Source organism: Benincasa hispida, chromosome 7 (assembly GCF_009727055.1).
Source record: "Benincasa hispida cultivar B227 chromosome 7, ASM972705v1, whole genome shotgun sequence".
NCBI lineage: Eukaryota > Viridiplantae > Streptophyta > Magnoliopsida > Cucurbitales > Cucurbitaceae > Benincasa > Benincasa hispida.
In genome coordinates, this window is record NC_052355.1 from 35,069,005 (window position 1) to 35,085,866 (window position 16,862).

General features: G+C 32.8%; 2 protein-coding genes across 4 annotated transcripts; one reads left to right on the forward strand and one right to left on the reverse strand.

Moving 5' to 3' along the window:
* Positions 1 to 1,069: 1,069 nt before the first annotated feature.
* Positions 1,070 to 4,714, reverse strand: LOC120081179 (exosome complex component RRP41 homolog). The gene is made up of 11 exons (XM_039035869.1): positions 4,339 to 4,714; positions 4,178 to 4,224; positions 4,026 to 4,086; positions 3,835 to 3,873; positions 3,684 to 3,751; positions 3,293 to 3,371; positions 3,178 to 3,214; positions 2,012 to 2,128; positions 1,725 to 1,810; positions 1,544 to 1,633; positions 1,070 to 1,367 (listed from the first exon to the last, which is right to left on the reverse strand). Exons 1-11 carry the CDS (start codon positions 4,390 to 4,392, stop codon positions 1,320 to 1,322), a joined length of 726 nt encoding a protein of 241 aa, XP_038891797.1. The 5' UTR covers positions 4,393 to 4,714; the 3' UTR covers positions 1,070 to 1,319.
* Positions 4,715 to 5,944: 1,230 nt separating this feature from the next.
* On the forward strand, positions 5,945 to 10,021 carry LOC120081579 (nicotinamidase 2-like). Of its 3 annotated transcripts, XR_005482883.1 has the most exons (4): positions 5,945 to 6,757; positions 6,999 to 9,120; positions 9,248 to 9,328; positions 9,456 to 10,021. XR_005482883.1 is itself a non-coding variant. In XM_039036597.1 (2 exons), exons 1-2 carry the CDS (start codon positions 6,136 to 6,138, stop codon positions 7,145 to 7,147), a joined length of 771 nt encoding a protein of 256 aa, XP_038892525.1. In that variant the 5' UTR covers positions 5,945 to 6,135; the 3' UTR covers positions 7,148 to 9,121. The 3 variants fall into 3 exon arrangements, 1 of the variants encoding a protein (XP_038892525.1); XR_005482884.1 differs by lacking the exon at positions 6,999 to 9,120 and having other exon boundaries at positions 5,949 to 6,757; positions 9,456 to 9,936; XM_039036597.1 differs by lacking the exons at positions 9,248 to 9,328; positions 9,456 to 10,021 and having other exon boundaries at positions 6,999 to 9,121.
* Positions 10,022 to 16,862: the final 6,841 nt, after the last annotated feature.

Here is a 16,862-nt window from a genome sequence, read left to right on the forward strand (position 1 = left end):
CATTTCCAGACTTCAAATGAAAAATGGCTCAAGGTTTAAAAATATTCCTTCCTCTCGCTTCTTTCTCCTGTTCCTTATCGGACACAACTACAATTTTTTTCTTTGAGTTTTTTCCTTCGTTCAAATTCTTTCTTTCATTTCTTCTTCGGCTCATTTATTCAAAACTTTCCCCTTGTTTGGCATTTCCTAGTATTTTTTTTGCATTTTCCCTCTTCTCACATTTTGCTTCTCCATTTCACTTTGCAATTTTTTTCTTTGATTTTTTCCCACTGACTTTGTTGCGGTAGAAGTCCATCTCCTCGATTAGAGATCTCGCCAATAGCTCTGTTTAAATGAGAGAAATCCAACACAAAATGTATGTGCTTTTTTACCAGATTAAGGAATAAAAGGAAGAAGCGAGAGGAAGGAATGACAAAAAAGAGAAAGAAACAAAATTAAATGGGAGCATTAGATCCCACACTCATTTAAGGGACAAATTGATGCTCTCGCACATGGCTGACCTAAGCTAAAAGCCATTTTTCGAGTATTTTTAACCATGTATCATTCTTCATTTGGACCCTTAAACAAGGGTCATCCGTACAAACATCACAGGGATGGTTTGTTTTTTTAGAAAACTTATAACTAAAATATTCGATGATGTTAGAAATTATAAGACTTGTAATTACCTATGTTTTTTTTAGTCCTAGTTTGTTCGTATTTGGAATTGAAAATGATATTGTCATTACGACTATTTATGTAATTTACATATCAATTTAATATAATTTAAATTTATATGATTTATTGATTAATTTAAATATTTTCCTTTTTTACTCATTTTTCTATATTTGAAAATGACCCATTTATAAACTTACTTTTTTTTTTTAAAAAAAAACAACTTGAATAATGGATGGCCCTTTCAAATAAACAAGGGATTATTTTAGTTGTTTCTTTGGTATGAATTGTTTGAAGCACTTTAATCATGTCGACATTAATCGTTCATACTTAGAATATAGCTTGTATGCTACAGTTTATAAAAAATTTTGGTTTAATATAAATTTATGGAACAAAATTTGACCAAATGAGTTAGAGATGATATGAATTCAACTTTCTGTCATTCTAATTAAAGGACACACACACACACACACCCAAAAAAAAAAAAAAGGGAAAAAAAAACCCAACAGATTTGTGAAACATGGGGGGGTACATATTCTGTACATTAGGGCAAGAGAGCCTATTAATTCAACAACAAACTGGGATGAGAAAAAGGCACCAATAACCTCATTATACCTTAAAAACAACTGAACTCTCCCTTCTCTGGGTAACAATGCTCAAAACAGTGTCTATCCATCGCGATGATATTCGAGTTGCTTTGTATTATCTAACATTACCTGTCCACAAAAACAACACAATGTTTGAATAATCCCAACCATCATCAATCGCAATATGGTTTTCCAATGGAAAATAGCATATTGCTATAATGCAAATTTATTCAACAACAATGGCTTATAGTAAAAATCTGAAAAGAAAAACATATGAGAAGTTGGGTCATTGTTCAAGTCCTTACCTCTCGAATGTAACTAGCTATGGCTTTGCAGCCCTCAATTGCAAGTTGCATCACATTCTCGAATACATCAATAGGTAATTTAGCATCCATCTGCACCAAATGATCATGTCAAAATGTGGGAAATGTGGTGATTTTACAGATCGAGGCAAAGAAGAAAAAGAAAGAGTGGAACTTAATGAACCTGAAGAAGAGTGACTTTATCCAACTTAGGTAGAAAGCCTACAGTGACATCAGGGCCACCAGCACTATCCTCTACATAATTCAAATCTGTCCATATCATAATACCAATCCATATTAGTTCTTGCGAACCATGCAACATTTTGAAGAAGAGAAATAAAGAAGGTTTTCCACTTCCAATACAGAAAACTAGAATGAATATGCAGAAATCTAACTCATCCTTACATTCCATGTTTGTACGTGATTGTGTGTGGTGTGTGTTTGGGGGGGGAGGAGGGGGCTCTCAATTACCAAGCAGAGGTGTGCTATTAAGGTAGCCAGCGCTGCAGGAAGTAACAATATCACGCATGGGAATTCCAGCATCAGCAAGCGCCAAAGTTGCAGCATTGATGCATGCTGATCTGGTACCTATAGAAGACAATAAAATTTTCAGGATATGTCTGAAGTTGAATTCTTCATGAATAGAAAGCAAATGAGGCCTGAAGAAGCTTTTTTAAAACACTGCTTTGGCCACCATTCAGTAGTAATTTGGTTTTGAAATTTATGTTTCTTTTTTCACAAATTTTCTTACAGTAGTTTTCATCTATCCTATGTAAACATTTGAATTCTTGGTCAAATTACAAAGACAAAAACAAAATTTACCATCATTTAAGCCAAGTAGTCTAGATGTGAAAGTCATTACCACTGAAGACAACATTATGCAATGCATAAAAACACTAGTTGCAGCTAATAGGTAAGTTAAAATGCAAAGACATAAGAAACGTGAACTTAACATGTGACAAGAAATTAGGCATCGGTGACCAGATGATAAAATGTTTCTCTATTGGCATTGATTTTTTTAGAAAAATAAAACAATATAGAAAATCTGGGATGTAGATTTGAATCTCCAACTTCAAAAGAAAAAAATGATGCCTTATTTGTTGAGCTATGCTCATGTCAACTTAAAAGATTTGTAGTTACAACAAAAATGGAAGTGAAACACTAAGAAGCTTGAAATTGTTTATATCTCAAACTTCATTTATGTTTCTACTTGAATCTATGAATACCCAAGCGTGTAGTTTCTCTCAAACCAAGTTTCCTAAGAGCATCGGCCATGTTTTTAGGGGCATGGCCTAAAAAGACTATTCAATTGAACAAGTCATGGAGAGGAGGTGACAAAAGAGGACCCATCACTGAGTGGTTTAGTAGTGAACAAACATATGGTTGCAGGTTCCGAACTTCTTAGCATAAAGGAGACAAATAGAAGAAGACAGAAGCGAGACAGTATCAAGAAAATGCTTTCATATTCTATGTTGTAAAAGAGAATAAAAATAAGAGGAATATTTGAAGAAAATGGCAAATAAACAGAAAGACGGCAAGAAAAGAGAAAGTGGAATTGAAATATCTGAACTAAAACTGATATTCTAATAATTTGAAGAGCTTTATCTGATAAACTTAATCATTAACTTTAATTGTACCTCCATCTGCTTGAAGAACTTGGACAAAAATATCTATCTGCACACAAAAACTAAGAATGAGGAAAGAAAAAGGTTGATATCATTGAGAAGCAGCTCTTAGATTAATGTAGAAAACCTGAGACCGGGGCATTAAATGTGTTAGAATGCATTCCTCCATTGTCTGGCGAATAACTAAGGATATCTCTGTGGATCGCCTGAATGTAACAAATGACATAACTTAATACAGATATAAATGCATCAATAACATAGTTCTTTCCCATCCGTTTTTAATTCCTTCCATATGGTGAGACCTAAGCAATGTCATTGAACCGGGAACTACTACACTATTAGTTTTACCCTGACCATATTCTGAAGAGAATAATCCAAATGCTACCTTTCATGGTTAAATTATTCTTATGTTTCAAGATATGAATGTTCACCAGACTCCAATTCCATAGAATAACTACAATCACTCATGGCATTCAAATCATCAAATGTAATGAACACAGACACAAAAAATGAATAACCTGTCTCCCTTGGGCTTTCTCATGCGGTCTCCGGTACTGAAATTAGCCATGGTGTACTCACAGCGCACCTGAAAGAGATCAAGGATTCAGGTAATGCATAACCAATGATCACTAAGAATTCAAACTTTGAATATCCAGAAGAAAGTATAACCAGTGCTTGGTTGCTCATTTGTTGACTCCTATTCTGAACCTACACATGCAACAAAAGAATTCATTCCAGCCACTTCAATATAAATACCCAGATGGTGTAATAAAAGAAAAAATAAATACAAAGGTCAACAAGTTCTTGTATTCATGGCATTTTGAATGAGGTAGATACAGCAACAAGCTGAGATTTTATACCTCTCTGGGACCATATACAGCAGCAAGAACTTTGGTGTTACCCATCTCAAAAACAGCAGAACTAACTCGGAAAAAAGTAATGATGCACAGTTACTTAGTATTCGATACAGATATCTCAAAAGCTAAATGGGAAGAGAAGTGAAAGTAAGTACCCATTTGCTTTAGAAACGGCGCCAATTTCTGCTCGGATTTGCCTCATCTAAAATTAAACAACAAAGTTAAAATTGAGCGAAGAAGTCAAACCGCCGGGGGGGGTGTGGCAGAGGGGGAGAGGAGGGACATTAAGCAAGATAATGAGAAGGGGAACAACTACCTCCATTGGACGGCGACCGTCTAGGCGAAGTCCTTCAGGGCTCACGAACTCCATTTAGCGAAACACAGTAAGGGGAAAAGGATGTTGCAAACTTAGAATGCAATTTTAGGCCCGCAGGTACAAGTCTGTTCGGTTTAGGGCCTGAACCACTGTGTTTCTCAGAAAAAAAATCAGAGACGGTAACTCTGATTGCTCTGAGAGGCGAGAGAGTGTAAGAGGGAGAGTGCAGCGGCGAGTTTGTCGTAAGGAAGCTGAAAGTGTAGCGTACGGCGGCGGCGGAGACGGCGTCAGGAAGAGGGGAGGCGGGGCGGAGTGCAGCGTGTGGGAGGGAGTGAAATAGGGTTTAGGGAAAAAATTAAAAAAAAAAAAAAAAAACTCGAGACCTGTTAAATCTTTAATTTTGTTCAGGATTGTAATTACCCTAAAGTTGAGAGCCGATTTTTCAATTCTCTTCGTTGTTGATGGACTTTACAATAATATGTTTCTATCCATTATATAATAATAGATATCGGTAGATTTCTATTAGTGTTTATCAACGATAGGGTTATATTAGTTTCTATTATTAATAATATTAATGATAGATTTCTATCCGTGATTGACGACTTCTATCAAATTATATCACCGATTAACTTCTATCAATTTCTATCAAGATACTGAATAACTTCTATCGATGATAGAATTGTATAGATTTCTATCACTAATAGACGTTGATAGACTTCTACCAGCATCTGTCTATGGTAGACATTAATAACAATGTCCATCAGAACTATTTAAAAGCAACAAAACTCGAATATAATATCCAACTTCATAGATAAATCAATTTTAACGCCAAGACTTATTGGGTGTTCGAAGGACTAAAAAGTTTTAATCCAAAACGCCCAAAATCTCACCCCTAACTACCAAAAATCCGGCGATCATCGCTAGTTCTTCTAAAGATTACTTTTAGCCATCATTATGTTTCATATTCTCGTTCTCTTCGATTCTTCTTCAACCCTTTAGGTTCGTTTTCCCCTCGTTTGATGACCCACTTCGTTTTTCCTTTTCAACTGAATGTGTTTCTTTGTTTCCTCTTCAGGAGGGGCGAACTTGTATCGTAAATAGAAATTGCGACGTCGGAGTGCATTGTGAGACTTGCTTCGTTGATGGTAATTTCCGCACCCTGCACTTGAATCCAACCGATCAATCCGATTCCAAAGGTCTGTAATGTAACAAAGCTTTGTTTATTTCTGTTTTTTCTGGGTTTTGGATTCTTTTTCATTTTGGGTATTAGTATTTTTGGAACATGTGAAAGATCTTTTGATTAATCAGTACACATGGTGAAGAAGAAGGGGACGGAGAATTTGTTTTTTTTTTTTTTTTGCTAAATAATTTTTGATATTCCTATTTTAAAAAATCTCCCTTGTTTTACTGCTAACTACTCGAGACAATAATTTTTTTAAAAAAAATTTAAAAGGCAAAAATGTGATTATTGTTCAAACATATGTTTACTGTTAGATTTGATTTGATGTTTCGTACGTATTACAGGATTATCCAATCAAATACATATCCAGAGTTGGATCGTGATTCTAAACATAAAAATTAACAACCTTTGATAAATTCAAATCAAAGTTAGGGGTAAAAGACAAAGTTGTCAAAAAAGGGTCCAAATTAAAAAAAAAAAAAAAAGTTCTAAAGGTTTAGAAATGCCAATTTCAATCAGCTCTTCTTCTTCAGCCAGTTCCCAAACTCAGAGCACAAATTCACCAGAAAATCACCTTATATCGGGGGCCACAACAACCGATACACACTCCGCTGCCGATGGAAAACCCTAAATCAAAGGCCGCCAGCACTTCCACCGCCGGAACCTGTCCATCATACAAGAAATACGAGATCCGCCACAGACTCCCAAATCCAAAAATCGCCGCTCTCTTAGTGATCGACATGCAGAACTACTTCTCCTCCATGGCCAACCCCATCTTCCCCAATCTCCTCACTACCATCCGCCTTTGCCGCGCCGCTTCCATTCCTGTCATCTTCACCCGCCACGCCCACACCTCTGCCTCCGACAACCCCATCCTCAGCGAGTGGTGGAACGGCGACATCATCCTCGACGGAACCCCCGCCGCCGACCTCATTTCCAATCTCGACCGGCTGGATACCGATGAGGTCATCCGGAAGAACACTTACAGCGCGTTCCGGAACACGCGCCTAGAGGACTGCCTGAAAGAGAAGGGCGTGGAAGAGGTGATCGTGACAGGGGTTATGACCAACATTTGCTGTGAGACGACGGCGCGTGAGGCGTTTGTGAGAGGGTATAGAGTGTTCTTCTCCACCGATGCGACGGCGACGGTGAACTTGGAGCTACATGAGGCTACGTTGAAGACTCTGGCTTATGGGTTCGCTTACTTGGTGGATTGCCAGAGGCTTCGAGAGCTTTCTGGTAATTGAAACTCCATGCCCTATGATATTGTTATTACTCTACTACTGTTGGGTTAGTCTCTGGTTTTAGTATGCTGTTGTTGTTGTTGTTACTGTACTGTTTGTTAAAATAAAATCTATGGTTTTAGTATGCTGTTTGCTAGAATCTCTGAGATTTTAAGTTGCCAATTAGCTTTCTTCTTCTTCTTCTTCTTCTGGTTTCTGCCTTTTGCTATTGGGTTTTGTTTTTCTTCTTCTTGAAGCCATGGAGAAAACTGGGAAACCATGTAATAATTCTGAAGTTGTTGATCTGGAAGATGATAGAGAGGCTAGGATTGACCCTCAACTTGGAATTGTGGAGCCAGTGATTGGGATGATGTTTAGTTCTATCGAGGAAACGTATCAGTTCTAAGTCAATTATGCAGCAAAAGTTGGTTTTACCGTTAGCAAACAATACCACAAAAAGAAAAAGAATGGAGTTGTTTCAAGAGCTGCCTTTTGTTGCTCAAGAGAAGGGTTTCGTCAAGTAGACAAGAGAAAAGAATTTGTTTATTTTACTCGGCCAAGTTCAAGGACAGGATGTGAAGCTTCATTGGCATGCTTGCTTGGAAAGAACGGTCAATACAAAGTTGTGTCTTTTAAAGAAAATCACAATCACGACCTTGGTAAAACAACGATGAAGCATACTTTAAACGTTGATAAGAGCATTTCCAATGCTCAAAAAGTTCATGTTGCAGATAGTTCAAGAACTTCATTTAGAGCAACTATGGAACTAATGAATAACGAGGTGGGTGGTAGAGAACGTATGAGATTTGTGGATGGAGATTACATAAATTATATACCCATAGAGAAATAATCAAGAATTGAAAAGGGAGAAGTTGAAGCACTTGCACAGTATTTTGAGAAAAAAACAGATGGAAAACTCTTCTATTTTTTATGCATCGCAACTCGATGAAAATAACATGGTCGCTAATATCTTTTGGACCGATGCACGTTCTGTGTATGATTATGAGTGTTTTGGAGATGTCATTTGTTTTGACACTACATGTCATTTGTTTTGAGTGAACTTGGTCGACCTTTTACTCCATTCTTTGGAGTCAATCATCATAAACAATCGGTGATATTTGGTGCTGCTTTACTTTATGATGAAACAATTGAGTCTCTTAAATGGTTGTTTAATACTTTTCTTGGTGTAATGTCTGGAAAGCAACCGGAGACAATTCTTACGAATCAATTTACAATAATAGCTAAAGCAATATGTGATGTCTTTCCTGAAGCTCAACATCGACTATGTGTTTGGCATATTTTTCAAAGTGCTGCTAAGACCTTGAGTCGTGTTTTATGGACCAAATCAGTTTGTTCACGACTTTAGCAGTTGTTTATTTGATTATGAAAATGAAGATGATTGGTTGTTAGCATGGCAAAAAATGTTAGATAAATATGCTCTTAGAGATAACAAGTGGTTGACATATTTGTTTGAATTGCGTGAAAAATGGGCAATAGTATATGGGCGACATACTTTTACACCTGACATGAAAAGTACACTACGAATGAGGTATTGAAAAAATATTTAAGGCCTGATTATGACATTTTGCAATTCCTTCTACAATATGATAGTTTTTTAGCAGATCGAAGAGGTGAGGAAATGGTTGCGGATTTTAAGATTAATCATACGACACCTATCTTGATAATGGATACAGGAATGTCACTACATGTGGTAGACATTTACACTCCAGCAATGTTTAAATTGTTTGAAAAAGAATATATCAATATTCTTAGTTGTAGTATCTACAAGATTGGTAAGTTTGACGGCGTATCAGAGTATAAAGTATTATTTCATGGAAGCTCTTGTCATTGGTTAGTTAAATATGAGGCTTAAACACAAATAGTCACTTGTAGTTGCATGAAATTCATTTCCACTGGGATTCTATGTAGTCACGCTCTTAAGGTACTTGATAGGAAGAATGTGAAAAAGCTTCCTACTTCATATATTTTGAAAAGATGGACAAAAGATGCAAGAGCTTCAGATAGTCAAATGCTCAAGGTTTGTGGAAAGTCAACTGGAGAGCGTTATAATCACCTGTGTCATAAATTGCCGCAGAACATGAAAAGTTGTTTGAGCATGCTTCTCAAAATTTTGTTCAATTGCCCAAAGATTTAGAGGAGATGAAGAAAAATATCTTCTGTGGAAAATAATCATGTAAAAGGATGTAGGAGATTTGAGTTCTCATCGAAAATGGTTCAAGAACGGGGAAAAGGACAACATATACAAGAGCATTGAATCAAGAGAGAGTCTATAGTTGGTTGCTTAGTTGAAAAGAAGAGATACAAACAAAATTTGAAGCTGAACTAAACTTTTCTTCAAATTACACAACATTCAAACAGGTACAATGTCTTACCAATCATACTATCAATGCAAAGTAAATGTGGTCACTTCATAAAGTTTTCTTTCTTTTCTTTAACCAAGCTCGTATGAAGTTTTATTTCATTATTCATTTGTTGTTTCGATCAGGAAAATAGTAAAAAGTATTTTGGAGGAAGATACACGGGGAAAAGTATGAACGATAGTTTGAATCTCATTACATCCGCGAAGGTATGAAAAGAAAAATATAATATAATATTGTATTTGATAGTTGAAAGACGAATAGTTTTTTTCTTAAGATTTTCAAAACAGTTTAGAACAATTGATAGCTTCGCAAATATAATTCTTTGGTTGACAGGTTCTTTCGTAATGGGTGTTAACACTACTGATCGAATACAGACGCATTCTTCCTTGTCTAGAGGTTGCAGTGTGTATTCTCTACGAGGAGGCGTATGAAGATCTAGATCATTTGTTGTGGCGGAGTGAATTTCCTTGTTTGTTTTGGAACTGCCTAATCAAAGTTTTTGGGTTGAGCTTGAGCTTGACATAGAATTGCTGCCACTTTCTGATAAGGGAAGGACTTTGGAGTGGAGTATTTGGTTCGAGAGGAACGGTAGAATCTTGAGAGGTATTGCCACAACGTTTCGTTCTTTGTTAGGTTTAATGCTTTGGACGTGTCTAAAGACTTGCAATTCTTCGTTAGGGCTTATTGTGTCTCCTTTTTGTGTAACTGGGTTGATTTAAACCTACAATTTGTTATGTGGTGTTCACTTACATATTTCATTAAAACCTAACCATAGTATTAAATTTTCGTCGAATTATCAATATTTCCACATTTTCATCAATCTGTCACATTTATTGTTACCGTTATCCTTATCGTTACTGTTAGGGTCAAACAACGATAACGTAAAATGTGACAGATTCATAATTTTAAGTACATGCGATCAAGAGCAATTTGATTATGTTTGTGATTCAAACTTATTACGATTTATCCGTCAATGAAATCTCATTCTAATTGCACCAATTTTCATTATAGTTTGGCAAAAGTGGTCTTAGTAGTACAATTCACTCACAGTTAATTTATATACTTCATTCCGATCTCTGAATCGTACAAACTCATTATACATGTGACCTGCTATTGAGCATAGTTTTACAATGGTAGTAACTTATTAATCGAAAAATACTCAAACATTAAGGACTAAAGCAGCATGAAGTCGTTTAAATAAAGTTTAAAGACACAATTTCATATTAAAAAAAAAAAGCTTAACCTTATCAACAACAGTTGACTTATAAGGGAATAAATGTGAAAAGGAAAAATTCCAGCAAGTACACATAGTCAACCTTTGCAACCAAACAAGACATAAATTCCTATGCAGCTCTATAAATATGGAACTATTTTAAAGTGTAGATCATTTTAAGTGTGAGAGAAGAAGATAGGCCTAACATGAAAGGGCTTGTCAAAATATAATTCTTTGCCCTATCATGTTGGGTTCTTTTTTTTTCTTCTTTTTGAAAAATCCTCTTCATTATTCTTATAATTTCCATGGATTATTATCAGTAGTGTGGAGTGTTGCAAAGTTGTAGAAGCTGCCATTAAGGATATGAAAGGGAGGTTTAGTATGAAGGGAAGAGTTTTATTTGATGGCCAAAAATGACTTGCCTGCTATATAAGCCACGTGCTATAGTGTTCATATTAGACAGTTGTATCAGGCAATCATTTTGGCCAAATTGATAAACTCTTCTTCGTCATACTAGACTTCTCCTTTTCTTAAACTTGAAAAGATGTGCAAATTGGACCGTTCATTCGGAGAATCTCTAACTACGCTCTCTATTTTTTTTAAAAAAAATTTAGTTTTTGGTCCTTTTAGACTTTTGATTTTGAAATACGAAGTTAAAATGTATTTAGTTAACAAAAGCACCTTTGGATAACCATTTGGATTTTAGAAATTAAGCTTATAAACAACTTCCACCCATAACACACTTTTTTTTTTTTTTTTTTTTTTTTTTTTTTTTTTTGGTTTTGCTATTCACTTTCCGTTAATGTTTTCAAAAAATAAGGTTAGAATTTGAAAACTATAATATATAAAAAAAACTTATTTTTATTTCTAGAATATGATTAGGAGTAGTCCAACTTTGTTTGTTTGTTTTATTTTTTTAATATGAAAATTATAATTAAAAAATTGAGAGGAAACAAACATAAATTTTAATTAGAGATTGAAAACTAAAAATGAAATCGTTACACAACTAAGCTAAAGATTCAAATGATTGAGTTATTGGTTACTATTATATGAAATCAAAGACTGGAAAAAGAAGAAAATCAAAGTTGTATTGTATCAGATTTCTAGTTATTATTATGATTGCAAAATATTATACAAACACTACTCCATTTATATATTTCTTTGTTTTTTTTTTTTTTCAAATCTAAAATTTTAAAACATCTACCAATTAAGTAAGCAAAAATTTGAAAAAAAAGTAGTTAAAAAAATTTGTACCAATTCTGAAATTTGGTTGCGAATAAAATTGTATTTTTATTTTTATCATTTTATTAGTATAAGAAATTTGGAGTGTATGAAGATTTATACCTCCAAAAGAAGTATATATATGTTGGCAAGTGACATACGACGTCAATAAATGTGTTTTTATCGTTGGTGATAACCATTCAAATTAACATTATGATGAAAGAAAAAGAACTTTGGTTAACAAAAAAAAAAAAAAAAAAAAAAAAAAAACTATCACTACAAGAATATTATGTTAGGCCGACACGTCAAAAAACGTTAATAAATCTAATTTATGCTAATACACTTATTATGCGTGGTTGTATCTACTTTTCTACCCAAAAAAACAAAAAACGCGTGTAAAGAAAGTTGGGTGGGTAATTTTGGGGTTTTTGTTGACGCGAGTTAGTATTTGCTAATAGGTAGTTTGGGTCGCTAGAAACCCTTTTAAATTTCCAAATGTTTTCTTCTCCACCCCTTTCAATTCGTGAAATCCTCATCTTTCTCTTTTACTTTTCTCTCATCGCTCACCCAACAACTACTCGCCTATAACCGCATTTTGGTATTTTTTCCTTTATAAACCAGTTTTGTTTTATTTATTTCTCATTTGTTTCTTTTTATATTGTATGAGATTTTTTTTAATGGTCTATTGTTGTGTAGAGTCTTGGGGTTTTCTTCATCTCTCAGTTTCTTTTGGTTTTTAGTCGATTGACTTCTGTCTACGTTTTTTGTCCATGCATAAAAGTCTTGTTAGAGTCTTTGTTGACATTTTGTGTAAGATCTACGATACATTTTTTGCATCGATAAAAAGTAAAAACCTCTGGTATATAAAATCTATCTAGCTAATTGATAAAAATTATTTATTTTTTTAACAACAAATTAGGCACACTATAGTTTGAACCTTTTAACTTATAAGAAGAGGCAAAAGACCATAGACATCTTCATGGTAGATCAACCATTTATATTTAAAAAAAATTATTGATAGATTTGGTTATAGTGGATAGTTTTTAAATATAGCAAAATGTTATTGTCTATCACTAATAGACAATAATAAATATTCATAGATATCTATCCGTGTCTATCACTAATTATATTTTACTATATTTGTAAATAAACTGATTCATTTTTCTGAATTCGAAAACAATCTCTTTTTCTTTTTTGAAAAAAAAAAACATAGGGTTAGTAACATGAAAATATAGAAACTTGAAAACTACGCATAGTCAATTAAAAATCTACTTATATTTTATGTTTTGAATTTTTTCAAATGTGTTTGTTTGCATGTTTATAAACTATATTTTTCAGGAAGAATTATATTAAATAGGCTTATAATATATGAACTTTTTTTTTAGATGTCCAAAATCTTCAAAATCTACAACAATGCATGCCTATTTACCATACTTTGTTGGATTACAATAAATCCGTTATATCTCATTTAACATATTTTAAAAAAAGAAGAAAAATACAAATAAATTCAAGAAAAAAATCTTAATTTATTGTTTTTAAATTTTTTTATCATCATTATTATTTTTTCAAAATCTTTCATCCCTATGCTAGTAACAAGCCTGAAGTATTTTCTTTTTTCCTTTCATTTCCAAAAATACATATTTATCTACTCATCTATACTTATATTATACTATATTAAAAGAGTCAATCAAGGGAGAACTTTTCTCTTCCTTTTTTGCCCTTACAATTTTTTATACAAATCCGATTTTGTCCCTATTATAGCTCCTTGATTAAAACCTACCTGGCAGATACCTTATCCATTAAACTCTTTTATCGAAACACCCTTTTGCAAAAAGACTTCATCCCTTCTACAATAACCACCATAACTTTTTTGTTTTATTATTATTTTTATTTTATTTAAGTCTTTGTGGGATTTTGTTTTTGTTAGTTGTTCATAAATAACCATTTCTAAATTACTAGAGATAAAAAAAGGGACCGGAGCGACCATGACTCTAAAATCTATGCTGTCATTGATATGATTGATGACAATTCGAAAATTAAAAATTAAGGTTGAATTTCAAAACGATAATTTCGGGTTCTTTTTTCATCTCTTTTATTTTTGTTCGAATTACTTTTCCTGGAGAAAATGTTAATAGTTGTGGAATTTTTACTTTGGTTAATTGGACAAATTTTTTGTGATTTACGTTGTGTATGTCTAGAGACAATGATCTACGACATTGTGGATGTAGAAAATGTTGGAGTAACGAATTGGTTGTTGTTGTTTTGTTTGTCTTTTTATATACACGTTTTTTTTTTGTTTAACAATTTTCATTTGATTATATTTTGATGAATAATTATCATTTTCATTCGATTCTTTGTAGAACGGTGAAGAATTAATATATTTAGATAGGGTTTTTCTGACATACTCAAGACATTATGACGTATCTACATTGGTTTGTTAAGATTCACATTTATTTTTTAAAATATATTTTCTATATATAAAAGGGGCCATAAGGGGATAATTTTTATATACTTATTGTTCCTTTTAATTTTGGCAAATTCCTATACTACCCTTTGTCATAAGAATGAACCTTTTCGAGCTTAAATGTCCATTCAAGAGGCTAGATGTGACCTTTCTAATTTTTAATTCACTAAACATATTTATATATTTCAAAATCAAAGTTTTATGTATAATAGGTGCAATTGGTGTTGGTGTGATGCAACTCTTCGAGTATGTGTTTGATAAATACCAATTGATGTAAATGATGTCAATGAGATGTGACTATTCAGATGGTATGTTGGTGGTTACACAATGAATATATGCTTCTTTTTTATGGAGGTGTGAAATGCATATATAAAAGAAAAAAATTTAAAAGTTTGATTCTGTTATAAATTAAAAAAATATTTCAGATAGCGAAAATTTGAGGAAAAAAATACAAGATCTTTTAAAGAGACAAGTAATAAAGTAAACTTATATATAAAAAAGTTCGGAGACTTAAATTATACATGTGCATATATAGGAGAATATTTATCATGCGCATAGATAGGAGAATACTTTTTAATTTTTTTTTTCATAAATCCACTTTCTTCCTTCTCTTCAAGGAGTTACTAACACAAATTTTTTATACCATATTGTATAGAATAATTTGTTTACCCAAAAACCGATAATATGAAAATATGAAAATATGAAAATAAAAATTATTATATTTTCTAACTCTTAAAAATTTATGGTAATTAAAAAAATAATGATTTTATTTATTTTAGGCTAAAAAATCACTATATTAAAATTTTTTATCTCACGTACACATGCCCAAAAAAAAACGTATTTCCTGACTAGTAAAATATATATATATATATATATATATATATATATTATGAGTATATATGTCAATTATATGTGAGTATATATGTGGAAATATATATAAGTGGTAGGAGTGTATATAGATATGGAGATATATACTAGTGACAAGGAGTATATGTGGAGGTACATAATATATATTATTTGTGTATAATGTAATTAAAAAAATAAATCAAGACCAAAAACTCATGGAAATAGCTGAAAATTAAATTCAGAAAAATATGGCGAATAAAATATATTAAATATATTTGCAAATAACTATATATATCATAGAAAATTGGTTGAGAACTTATAGTAGAAAGTAATAAAAATGCAGAAGACAAAAAACAAAAAGTCGTGGAATAAAATGAGTAACTAAAATGTAGAATCTTTTGCAATTGAAATATATTTTTTAAATGATTGCATTTTCGAGAAAAAAAATTTAGAATTTAAATTTTAAATCTCTGAAAAAGCTTACATACAATAAAGGAAATAAATTAATAAAGTTAATTTTGGTGTAAACTCGAGGATCACAAATACCGAAAAAATAATATAAATAAATAACTTAAATAAAATAAAGTAAATAAGAAAATAATGAAATAATGAATTTTTCTTTAATTTCTCCCAAGAAGTTGGGATTTCTCACCAATGTTTTATTCACACATCCATATGAACCCACCAAATCCCTTTAGTCAATTTGGAAAGTAGGAGGTGAGTTTATTTGGACACTAATAACGTATAGTTGTAAAATAAATGATTAACATATACAAAGACACGTGGAGATATAAAGGATGGGCATCTATTTTAGTGTAATATTTATATAATACTCCCACTTAGATACTCATTATATATATATGAAATATGCCTCGTCAAAACTTACTAGGAAAAACCCTACTGATCAAAACCTTACTAGGAAAAAACCGAATGGGAAAAATCCTAGTGAAGGAAAAAGAGTACATATTTCATATAATTTATACTCCTAAAAAATACGATATACTTGCTCTCTCTCATAGAAATATCACTTGAGATCTCTGAGTTGTCGAATTCTAATGTTGTGCACCAATTTCTCAAAGCTTGCGGTAGGTAATGATTTCGTAAATAAGTCTGTCATATCCTTCGAACAAATTTGTTGTATAGTGATATCACCATTTTCTTCAAGGTCATGAATGTAGAAAAGCATTAGTGAAATATACTTTGTTTTATCTCCTTTAATATATCATCTTTTGATTTGGGCTATACATGCTATGTTGTCCTCAAATAACATCGTTAGAAGATTTTTACTAGAAGACAAACCACGTTTTCCATGAATGCGTTGAGTTATTGATCTTAGCCATACACATTCTCAACTTGCCTCATGAATTGCAAGAATTTCAACATGATTTGAGAAAGTAGCCGTTATGATCTATTTCACTGATCGCCATGATATAGTAGTTTCAACATATGTCTGAGATCTAACTTTGTGTGGATCAGATAAATTGTCACACCCCGCCCCGAGCCCACACTTTTGAGCCCGAGGAGAGGTGTGAGGGACTGCAGATACCACCCTTTTGTGATACCTACAATCCATCTGAAGCTCTTTACTCTTAGTAAACTTTAAGTCAAGAAGATAAACAACAACTGATTAAGTAGACCCATTTTATATTACAACAATGTAATGTTTATACAACTCCAAGACTTAATTACAATTTTTACAACAACCATTCTTAAAACCCTTCGGAAGTATGACTGTGGCTTGTGGCAGACCTTGACCTTAGCAGCACTCTGGAACTCCTCACCTTTCGCTACCTGGGAAGAAAAACATGAAAGAAAAAAATGAGCTTCACAAAGCTCAGTGAGTGGTAAACAACTTTTAGAGTCTATTTCAACTCATAAAAACAAGCATATCATAGGTATACGAGGGTAGGTACTCAAACCTCTACTTTGAATGAGTCTGTTCTCCACTCTATCTACATGCACGGTAGATATCTAAACTGATAACTACATAGAATGA